Source organism: Labrus mixtus, chromosome 10 (genome assembly GCF_963584025.1).
Source record: "Labrus mixtus chromosome 10, fLabMix1.1, whole genome shotgun sequence".
In the NCBI taxonomy this organism is placed as follows: Eukaryota; Metazoa; Chordata; class Actinopteri; order Labriformes; family Labridae; genus Labrus; species Labrus mixtus.
The window spans coordinates 26,204,355-26,216,360 of record NC_083621.1 but is presented as its reverse complement, the minus strand read 5'-3'; the positions used below and the strand labels follow the sequence as shown (position 1 = coordinate 26,216,360).

General features: G+C 41.3%; 1 protein-coding gene across 1 annotated transcript; it reads right to left on the bottom strand.

The window, feature by feature from the left end:
• Window positions 1-3,823: 3,823 nt before the first annotated feature.
• Window positions 3,824-11,768, bottom strand: tbx22 (T-box transcription factor 22). The gene is made up of 8 exons (XM_061048900.1): window positions 11,293-11,768; window positions 10,612-10,870; window positions 9,209-9,310; window positions 8,948-9,122; window positions 7,374-7,538; window positions 5,659-5,723; window positions 5,326-5,411; window positions 3,824-5,234 (listed from the first exon to the last, which is right to left on the bottom strand). Exons 1-8 carry the CDS (start codon window positions 11,447-11,449, stop codon window positions 4,699-4,701), a joined length of 1,545 nt encoding a protein of 514 aa, XP_060904883.1. The 5' UTR covers window positions 11,450-11,768; the 3' UTR covers window positions 3,824-4,698.
• Between the last annotated feature and the right edge of the window lie 238 nt (window positions 11,769-12,006).

Genomic DNA, 12,006 nt, shown 5'->3' with positions numbered 1-12,006 from the left:
CACACACACAGCTCTACTGATAAATAAAGAATCGTCTGAACATGACATTATACACTTTCTGCAATAAAGGACACAAAAGATAAAACATGATCATTCACACAATAGAGTAACATTTGGGGTTGGTTTTTAAAATCTATATACAACACATATATACAGCACTAATTAGTATGGTAGTGATTGAGAGATCAAATCCTTCAGTCAAGAAAATAACTGCAATGTATTGTGTTATTAATTATATTCAAAATGAAAGCATGCAGGTAAAACGGCCTCTGCTGTCTGTGTTCACTCATATGGATAGTTCCTAATAGACCGTAAGATTTTGTTTTACATTTTTATATGTTCATATGTTTGACAATCTTTATCTCAAAGTTAAATGTTACTAAAGCTGCATTTAGCTTTAATATTCTGATTAATTTCTTGGTAAAAAAAGCGATATCCCAACATGCTCCTCCACTGAAATCCTAAAGTAGATAATTTTCATTAAATCATTTGCAGACACAATTTTTTATTATTTTTTATAAATTGTTTTTCCTCAAGTTTTTCAGGAAAGTTAAATGATTAAGTGTGCATAGCTAACTCTGGCCCAACATTTGTGTTGTGCATGCAGCCTCTGTCAAATAAATGAATAATGTGAACGTATGAGTGGAGAGAACTATTTAATGTTTAGGTACAAACCATTTAAAAAGCCTCGTGGGTTTCTAAATGTTACATTAAGACACTGGTTAAAAAAAGGTCTCATGTTTACAGTACAGTACATTTAAAGCAGAATGTCCCTCGTCTATGATACTTGGTCATTATACTCCATGCATTAGCCTGTAAGCAGAGCATTTATATTGTAGTGGGTTGATGTGGATCTTATTTTAATGACTTTATACACTTTTGGATGATTTAATTATGAGCATCTTGTTCGATAAATGTTTTTTTATAAAATATTATAGGAAAGTAAAAAGTGCATTTTCTCCTCTAAAATGTAGAAAGATTTTAAACGCATTAATTTAGCAAAGGTTCATAGTTACTATCATCCACTGAATCTATTACCAACATGAGTATCGTGTATTTAATGAACAAGCAGCGTCTCAGAGTCACTTGACAGAAATGAGACCGGAAAGGTGTAAATAGAGCGGTGAGGTGAGAGGGAAAGTGCCAGAGCTGTTTGGGTCATTAACACTTTCTCTGTGAAGGCATCAGTGAACTGTTGAGAGGAAACCCCAAAACAAACACACACACACACACACACACACACACACACACACACACACACACACACACACAGACATGCAGGCCAGGTGCCAGGCCACATGTTAAAGCACTTTGTACCTCACTAATGTAATCTCTGCTCCTGTAAGACAGGGGCCTGTCAGGGAGCACATGCCAGTGGAATACCCCTGTGACCCGTGTCCACACACACTTGTGTCCACATGGCAAATAGCATGCAAAAACACACACACACACACATAACTAAGCAACAAGCAAATCCACGGAGGCTGCTGGCTCTGTCAACACTCTTGTGATGTAAAGCTCAGAGATCACCACTAAAGAGGAACTTTGTCAGTAATCAAAAACAACTTGTTGATGTCTTCAGCAACAGAGATGTGTTTGAGATAAAAGGCAAACAGGGAAAAATAAGTTTGACTGGGCAGCATGTGCCTGCTTGATGGGGCAATAGAAGATCACTTAATAACTGTAAAACTGCCCTTGCTTTTCACATTATAGCTCAGTGTAATTTAATTTTAGCCACAGCTGGTTTCACTTTGGACTTTGCAGCTGAGCTAAGTCACGTCCCATAATCTAACCTGATAAATAACCAGCTTTTATTGAGTTTGTAGAGAAAATAGTGAACAGTATAAACCTTCACAAGAGACTCACAGAGCAAAAAAACGAGCGAGGCTGGAGGGCATGAAGCAGGCTGGTCGAAGGATTGTGTGTAGTAGTGTGTGTGTTTGTAAGTGATCGGCAACTATTATTAGGAGATAGCTGACGTGTGTGTGTGTGTGTGTGTGTGTGTGTGTGTGTGTGTGTGTGTGTGTGTGTGTGTGTGTGTGTGTGTGTGTGTGTGTGTGTGTGTGTGTTGTGTATGTTAATCTAATGAAGGCAAAGTATATTTACACTTCCCGACTCTCTGCCGGGCTTCTCCCCTGTTTCAGGATGCCATTTCACATGATTGGAAACAAATGACTTCAGGGTCAAATTTCTCCCCTTTTACGGCCCGTCAATCACACTGGAGCGGCTCAGAAACTTCCCTCTTCTTGTTTTTACAAAGTGGAATCAGCACAGTTTCCATGTTATCTCAGCCACCACCTTCAGGAGGATTATGCTGACAGATTGTCAAGCAAATTAACAACGTGGAGTAGGGGGGTAGGGGGTTGACAGCGTGGTTAATCATCAGCAGACTGATAAAAAAAAAAGGCAAACGCAACACCAGGACTGTGAGGTTAACAAGTTTGTATGAAACTTTTAAAAAGTCAAGAAGACAGTATGAAATATGAACACACACTAATATGTAATAAATAAATACAAACGTGTCTATGAATTCAAGCTTTTTGTAAACTTAGTTTCAAAATATTACAAAGCATGTCCAACTCAAGGCAACAATTAAGCATATAGGTTGAACCCTAATTGCTCTTTTGCAGAGAGTTAGCTAAAAAGAACCAATACCCCACATTAGTTCACTGAATACAAAGACACAGCAGCTAGCTGGTTAGTTTAGCTGGCCTGGCTGTGCCGAGCAAGACTTGGAACCACACAAAAGCATGTCAAAGTGTCACTTATTAACAAGACCAGGCTGGTATTCTTGTTTCTGTGTTCTATGCTTAATTCATTGAACTGTCTTTACACTCATGGTACAGTGGTATCAAACTTATTATCCAACTCTAGACAAAGCGACAAAAATAATAATTACGTCTCAAAATGTCAAACTATTTCCTTCACTGAGTTAGTTATCATCCCATCTTAGTTATTCACTGCTTACAATATGACTCAATCTATAATATGAAGATAGTAATAATGACAGGTGCTCACTCCTCATTCTCTGTAGAGGGTGTTTCTGTATGACTGTGCGGGGGGGGGGGGGGGGGGGGGTGCAGGTGCAGAGTTCAGCTCTCCTGGTATGAGAGCAATTTGTCTAATTGAAAGATCAGGAATAAGTTGGGAGTTGATTGTCCTCCATAGCCAAACATGGAAATGACAGACAGTATCAAATAACCAACACAGATTACGTCTTCCTGCGGACAAAGGGCAGGCTGTTTGATAGCAGCGCACCTGACCGCGTGCTGAAACCAGGGGCCATCCCCTGCCTAAGTTCCTCAATTAACTCCTTCCTGCTATTTCCACGTCCAGTGCGCATTAGCTCACTGCCATGCTCGGCCATGACAACTAAATTGCTGTTTGGTTACGACCGTTTGTCGGGAAACAGGCCATTTCCCCCGCTTTGCCTAAACCACTGTTCCGAGCTGCAGAGAGCAGAAGAGGGAGGGAGGGATGGTGCAGGCTTTGAGTCTGAGCTGAAGGCAGGAATTATCACATCAGCGGCTGAATGGGCGTGCCCCCTTTTTTGGTATGGACGAGAAAACACAGCATTATGTTGGGCCGCAGTGGTTAGAGGTTTTCATTGGGCACACAAGAGTTCACTTTTCTGAAAGCCTTCCACATGTCTCCCAAAGTCAAGCGTCCACACAGCAGTATTGATTTACTGTTTATCCTGGAACTATGTTACAACAGTGATGGCACAGCTGCTTGAGCACATTTCAGAGGGCAATGAGCCGTCATGTCACAGACTGGGATCATAAAGGCCAGAGTGAAATAACCCTTCGACCTCCATGCGTCTCTGATTAGTCCTGTTATTAGAAATAAAGTCCTGGAAAGGAAACTAGCTCAATCCTGGCAGCTGCTGATCGTGCCCTAAAATCACAGAGAGAACTGATTAGCTCATGTTATTAGTCCGGGGTGGATTAGCCTGACTGAGATTCAGCTCACTTTAGAACTCCAAAACTCAAAACAAGCTTTTGTTTAACATGGAGTAATTGCACCAAAATGGCCGTCCTATCAGGAGGAAGAAGACCTTTGCTTATTTGATACTGATATCTCCTGTTGCACATTAGCACATGATTCTTTGTTAAACTTTGAAATGTGCTTTGTATCAATGTGTATACATCTGGAAAACATGGACAAGTTTCCTCTTTCATTTTGTTTAAGTACCAGAAAATAAATTCTGAAGGCTGGTGTGATCTGAACAAAAAGAGTGAAAAATGTTTTAATGGGCCCTCATAGTTAACAATCACTGTCATGTTCATTGATTTTATATTACATACCTCTAGTCCTATTGCTGATGCTCTTTGGTAAAACAATTACACATTGAAGAAGTGAGAGAAGAGAAGAGCCTCTGCCCTGCGGTAAAGAAAATGCACTCAGTCCCAAATAAAAATCAACATCCCGTCTGCTTCTCTGTTTACTCCAATACTGGGCTGTTTGGCTCTAGCTGAGTGTGCATAGTTAAGAACAGCAGCACATGATCTGTGTCAGGAACAGTTTTTTGTGCTGGGAAATCCAACACAGCAAATAAAACAGTTTTAAATACAAAACATTCCCCTTTGGCATCGTCTTGTCTTCATTGTTCCTTTGAGGCTTGCTCTAATGTTTTGTTGCAATAAGCTTTGGCTTGTTACACTCAATGGGCCGGAGCCTGAAAGTGCGGTCCAGCTGTCAGAGGCAGTGGTTGGTGGTTGGATGCCACGGAGACTGGCGCAGCAGACAGTCTGTTGTGTCCTCCACTAGTTTGGTGTGCCTGGAAATAGCAGTGAGTTGGGGGTTTAGGGGGAAGCTGTAGCGGTAAAGACAGTAGGGGCCCGCAGTGTCAGAGAGATGAGGGAGCAGAGAGGGCCCCTGAGGGCTGAGAGGGCCGTGGAGGGGGAAGAGACAGTGGGACCCCCCCACTGGAGAGACGTGAAGACACGGGTCCCGACAGTGGGGGGGTTTCTTCGCCTGCAGCGCAGAGAGGAGCGGGAGGTCTGTCAGCGGAGACAACAGGGGTAGACCTCTCAGTCTGTCTGATCCCAGGGGGGAGAAGGCTCTGCCGGGCAGCGGGGAGCCAGCGGAGGCTTTACTGTAGAGAGGAAGAGCAAGGGTGTGGAGAGCGGCGTCCTGGCAGGAGAGTGTGGAGACGGAGAACGGGTGAAGAGACGAGGAAGAGGAGAGAGGGAGGAGACTCTTCATGCTGCTGGTCGGTGACCCTGAGCCCCCTGTAAAAAAAAAAAAAACATATCAGAAAAACTGGAATTTAAAAAAATCACGGCTTGTAGCAGAGAAGTCATAAGTCATGTTTCTCAGTACCTTGGAGCTGTATGGTGAATGGCTTGAAGTCCAAGTTGAGGGGGCCTCTCCAGGGATATGACTCCAACAAGCCATCCAACACTCCCCTACACACACAAACACACACACACACATACTGTGAAAACACTGAAAACTGTTATTCCAGGAATTTAAATATTGGTTCTGAGAGGTGTGAAATTCTGCACTGCACTCTTCAACTTCATGTGAAGGTTTTATGTGGTGTCAAATGTTGGTGGTTGAACCTAAAGTCCCTCCGGGGTCTTTTTTTTTTTTTTTTTTGCAGGACTTTTTGAGCTCAAACAAGTGTGTATGTTCTTTGGGGTTTTTGTGTACCTGTTCCTTCCAGGATCTCTGAAGCCCTTGGCGAACGGGTTCCTGTCGATCTTCAGTTTTGTGATCTTGCCAGGAGAGAGGAACAGACATGGGTTAGTGTGGAAGTGTCAGCTGCTGATGTGAAAGCTAACAATGAGCTCAGCAGAGCTCTCCCTCAGGGGACTGCATCTCCCAGCAGCACCCAGGGCAATCAGCCATGTCAAACAGGGTTCTTGGAGGTTGTGTAGTTTTATTTGGGCTTTAATAAGCTGTGGACTCCAGCAGTCGCCCAGTCACAGCTTGTTACTCAGTTTCTGTAATAATACGTTCTCTGATCGTAAAAAGCAGCCCTGATGAAAAGAACTGGCAGTCTCTGTGGACAGCGCTGTAACTGGAGGAATGGCCAACAGAGGGGTCAGTTCCCCCTACACAAAGACATACACACCTACTATGAGCAACTGATGACTGACCTGAATGAAAATGAGGACATGATGAATTAGGACAATTAGGACCTACATGATGTTCAGCGCTCTTGTCTGATGACTGAGGAATATAACTGTTTGCAGGGTGTCAGACTAGGGGGGCAAAAATAGACCAGACACTCAATTGAGGGGGGCACACAATGATATGAGAATAAAAAGCTGAATGTGTAGGTATGACCTGCAGTGTCCAAAAATGCTTTGAGTAGTCAGAAGACCAAAAAAGCACCATACAAGCTCAAGTCCATTTACCATTGCAGAATGGGGCCCTCAGATATTAAGTATGTGACGGAACCATCGTTTTGGGCTACGACCTTACTCGTGTACTTCCTTAAAGTTTTGCCCACAGATTCCCATATGTAGCAGATTTCTGCAATATCTATTTTCATTAAAAAAAACAATGAAATGTTTGAAACAGCAGATACAGAGACATTTAAATATATAGTTGTCTTAGGTATTTACTACCAAATCCTGTCATCAACAACATGAGCACTTCATCATATTGATGATGTTATTGAGGTTGTTTTTATGTTGAATAGGACATTCATGAAGCTCAGTGTAAGTTCAAGCATGAAGACAGTTTTCTCTCACTCATTCATTGAGTCATCCGTCATTCACGTCGCTCCCTTCTCTCTCTCCCTCTCTGTCCCTTCCTGCTCGGGTGGTCATACTGTATGTTTATGGGTATTTACTCTTTTAAGTACTTAACCAACCAGATTTCACCACAAACTCAATCATCCTGCTGCTGTCAAATCGTAAACCTGTTCTCCTTTCTTCTGCTAGTTAGTGTTTCATTTTGATCATTGTGACCCTCCTCCATCCCAGTCACCGTCAACAAATCTCAACAATTCTCGTTCAGCACATCCTGCATCCTTCCTTCACCACCATCACCACCAGTGTGTAGACTCCATCGAGGAGTATCTTCCTGCTCTTGGCCTCATTACTCCTTCGAGACATCATGATTGGGTCTAATCGCTTAGGGCGTTGGATGTTTTTCGTCCTTTTCTGAAGTCTCTTCTGATTGAATTGATGATAATATTTATGACTATGTTGACGATGATGATGATAAAGTAGAAAAGAAAAATAAAATAAAAATAAAAAAGAAAATAATTTGCTTTACACCATGTTGCTCCTTTCCAGAACCTTGCAGATGATGAACTGACTCTCAGATGTACATTGCTTTGGTTAAGAGCGTCTGCTAAATGATGATGATGGTCTGTTTGTGATTGTGTGTAAACTGGTTTGAAGGAGTGTTACCTGTTGATTCTGATAGGCTGTGACTGTGGTGAACTCGGTCTCTGGGAAGGAGAAGCTGTGGACTCCTTCAGAAGGCAGAGACTGGATCTGTGACAGGTCCATGCGGGGGTCGTGCCGGATGATGTGCACGCGTGGTTTGTATTTATGCATCGACTGCAGAATAATCTGAATGAGGAGAGGAAGAGAGAAAGTATAAATGGAATTAGTTTTTAAATGTCGCCTTATTGAGTTGAACTGAGACAAAGATATAGAGCTTTGAGTGAGGTATCATTTTCAATTATCGTGAAGATTATTTTGTAACAGTTTCCAAAAATTATTGAGGTTTTTGACATTTTAAACCAAGTGAAACGAATCTATCCAAATGTCCAAAAGCCTGTTTATTCTCTTTTCTATCAAAAGACAAAGACAAGCAACAAATCCTCATTTGATATTGAGGCTGGTTAAAAACTTGTTTCTTTAAAATGTAAACATCTTTAACTCTGTAAATTCAAATAGTTGATTTAATTATAAACCAGTTGTCTCAATTTGACTTTGAAACAACCTTCACAGAATAATAAGTTACCCATTTAGTGGATGCTGCTAAAAAATAAAGTTTTTTTTTTTTTTTTTAGTTAGTTCTAAGACGTTGTAAAACTGTGGGAACAGTCACCTCTTGTGTAATTATGTAAACTGTTTCAGCTAATCAGGTCAGTTTCATGGGGTAATAAAAGGGTTATATTAAAAATAACAAAAAAATGTACAGGAATGTAAAATCAGGCACTAAAATATGATATATTAGTATCATTGAAATATATCACATTATTATTAAATTGGACAGTCATATTCTGAAGGGAGTTAGGTTTAAATTGAAATATATCTTGAGAAAATGTTGTTTTCATTAAATACACATTTTCACTGACTTTTTTGGTGTTATTTTTCAAATCTTCTTTCTTCGCCTTTGTGTTTGTAAAATAAGCAAAAAATTAAGTATTTTATTTGACCTTCGTTCCTGATAATAGTGAAGCCAAATTAGAATATATTTGTCATGGTTATATGATACATATAATGTTTTCTACTCAAAGTTAAGAGGCCAGATGTAAACAGCTGCATGTGCCAGCTTCAATAAGCTGGCACATAATTTAAATCCTTTTTAAAGAAGGTGATAAAATGACGACAATAAAATCAGGGGATTTTGAGGTTGCGTTCCAGAACTAATCCTCTTTAATTATAGACCAGAATAAATTCCTTTAGACACAAGAAATTCCAGCATGTTTTTTTTTAAACACTAGAATGAAGTGAAACGTCCCCTGCAACATCTACAGTCCCAACATCTGTCACCACTGTACAAACACAACCTTTAAGCCCTGGAGCTAACAAGGATTTCCACTTCTCCTCTCCAAAAAAAAGACCCACAGGATATTCCCATCGTGCAGAAATGTCCACTATCAGACTACATAGTTCAACATGAGATAGCAAGAGAAATAAGCACGAGAAAGAAAGCAGACATTTACTTCAAACCATTTTCACCGAAATCGTTCAACAGCAGAACAGAACTCAGGAAGAGGAAGCAGCGCATGCTCAGATGGGTTACTCACATGTCCCTTATCGTCCATCTCGTTGTTAGTGAGTTTGACCCGGTCGAAGCTGATGACCTGACGCATCCACGTCTCTCCTGCGCACGGAGAGTCCGGGTGCACGTAGAGCCGAGGAGAGATACAGGAGTGATCCGTGTTTCCAGCCACCATCCACTGCGAGCTGTGGTACACATACCTGCAAGGGGATACGTGTAAATAAATGCACAGGTCGCCTCAATATGTAGGTAGTTTGGTAAGTTTAATGAACGCACACAAACGCACCTGTAGCGTTTTGAGTCTACGGGCATCACGTCCATTGCAACGTAATACTGCTGGCACGGGTCCAGGTTGCGCACTTTTACGCGCACAGAGGGAAACATTCTCCTAGAAGTAGAGAGGAGATTACATTTCATTAGAAATCAGCAGGGCTCAGATTATTTATTTTTTATTCTTTCTTCAAAATGTTCCAAAAATAAAAAAAAGGGTAGAGAGTTTTAGCCGGCATGGATGAGACATCATGAAACGTTCAGAAAGATTTCAGGAACAACAACTTCAGAAACGTCCCTGCCTTTAGCGGCCAAGTTCACAGGGAAGTTCAAGGGCCTCGAGGGGCCACGAGAGCATCTTCACTGCCGAGATTTATAGCGTGAGTTCACCGTAATTGAATAAACGGATCCAAGATTTCAGCAAGTAGTTAAGTCCCAATAACTCATTTCTGGGTGGAAGAAAAAAAAGACCCACACGGCAACCTATCAGACAGCGAATTAATTTATTTCAAACCCAAAGATAAAGAAAATTAAATTGACCAAGAATGTCTCTGTGTCACAAGATTTCAATTGATTGATCACATCAAATACGTCTGGGTCGACTGGACAATACGGTTTAATGTCGTTCGACTAAATGAAATAATTTCCCTCGGAGTGTGCCTGGTTTCTTTTTATAGTTCCAAAACAACAACAACAACAACAATAACGTATAAAACAAAACATTTTAAGATCAATATTCATACACATGTACCCAATACTAGGACAAATGAAACAATATTAAACTGACAGAGTAAGTGGTAACTCTCGATATCAGCTCATTTGACTTGCGATCAGCTGCAGCGCATTCAAAGCCGACAAACTCCTGATAACGCACCTGTGACCGCAGAACAGTTCAAATATCACATAATCTACTTATCACTGAATATGACCACTCTAGATCTCTATTTTGTTAATTTAAAACACAAATTAGATGGAAAAATTAAGACTTAATAGAGAGAGATTTAAATCGTAAAACAGATAGGGATATAGTAGGATTAAATATCGTGGAACCAGCTTTAAGGCCCGGGCGGCAGAATTAAGTCCTGCTCTTATTTCTAAATGATTACATTATTAAACGTTTTTATTTTTGATACAAATAGATTGCTTTTATTATTTTTCAGAACAAATGTAGACCCTCTTCCTAACACATGGTGACTTCTCTTTCGTTATAATGTATATATCTCACTGAAAATAAATAAACCAAATATATGTCTCGTGAATAGTTCCATTAAGTGTCTCCTCCTGAATAGGGTGTGCAGGCCATATCTCGAGTTTGGAGTATAAGGGTTTCTCACGATATAAAGGAGAGTTAAAACCCTTTAGGTCTGAAATGCAGCAGCGCAAACACTCATCTCGTTTGTTCTCTTCCTTGACGTTTACCTGCCAGCTTTAGTGATGATCATCTCTGTGCCGATCTCATAGAACCTCTTCCACAGCTCGGAGCCCTGCAGCTCCACCCGGACCTCTGACCTGTTCGCCCGGCAGTCTCTCTCCTTCGGCTTATTCTCCTCTCCGCTGTTCTCCGACTCCTCAGGCGATGATCTGACCGTGTGTCTCTCTGGGTCACAGGAATCGTCCTCTATCCTCGTTGGTGTTGAACCTGCTTTCTTAATCTGGCTGCCTTGATATTCGCTCAGGCCTATAAATTGACAGACACTGGAATAAGAGAGATGCTATGGAAGGGAGTTTAAAAAAACGCCAAATCATGAACATGCTTGCAGCAACTTTAACTCTTTATTTTCGACATATTTTAATATCACAAATGTTTAAGCTTGTTTAAAAGTGAACACGCAGAAAGTCCCTCAAGCTTGCAATTGTTTTACATTTACAATACTTGCACTACTTTTTGTATGGAAAATATTAGAATTGGATTTTTTCACAAATGAAATAGAAAGATCGGTGTAAATGCTTTAAAACTATTTAATAACAATTCTGAGAAAGTAAAATAACCTGCAAACCGCAGAGTTTTTGGAGTTTTGTTGGTTTCATCTTGTGCGTAAAATGCATGTATATTAAAGCAATGCCATCTTTCAGATAATCCTTCTGATCCCTCTTTCTTACCGTTAAAGATGCTCGTATCGCTACCGGTGTCTCCAGCTGAACTTGACTCATGTTCCTCGGAAACTTTCATCCTCTTGCAGGGTTTCCCGACCAGCGCCTCCACCGAAAACGCGTGAGCCCTGGAACTCAGACCTTGCATCTTTGCGGAAGATCCCATCGTTCTGTGAGTCCTATATCCGCCTGACCTCTAACTTTGTCCCGCAAAAGGTTCGGTGTCCCAGCTCATTCAGGACAGAACGGGGTAAAACAGGAATCCGCAGAAGCACCACCACCTCAGGGAGCACCTCTTCATTCACGGCGGCTCCGTGACGCTGCGTAATTGATCCGGTGCCTTCCCATGTGTTCTCCAAGACGCGCGCCCTCATCCAAAAACCTTGATTATTGGCACGCCTCTTCCCGTCACTACAATATATCCCTCTCTCGTCCTTGATCCGTGTCTGTGTCTCCCCTGTCCTCTCTGTATCTCAGAGGGTTTGTTCCTGCGATTCCCCTCTGCGCGTCACAGAGAGAGAGGGAGGGAAGAGCGCAGCGTGCAGTCCTCCACATGCATGGGCCTGCGTTGTAAAACGAAAAAATAGCCAAGTTAGTCTGGCCTTAATTGTTAGTTTCCTCACACAAATGAAAAATAGTATAGGCCTATATGTAACAAGACAAGTGAATTGAAACTTTTCTCTCAGAAGCAAACATATTATTTCCTTTGGAAAAGTCACTTTG

Coding starts and splice junctions, on each gene's coding strand:
- tbx22 (XM_061048900.1), bottom strand. CDS start 11,449: ATGGGATCTTCCGCAAAGATGCAAGGTCTGAGTTCCAGGGCTCACGCG. Junction 7,539..8,947: donor AGATGGACGATAAGGGACAT/GTGAGTAACCCA, acceptor CTCCTCATTCAG/ATTATTCTGCAGTCGATGCA. Junction 5,412..5,658: donor AGAGATCCTGGAAGGAACAG/GTACACAAAAAC, acceptor TTGTGTGTGTAG/GGGAGTGTTGGATGGCTTGT.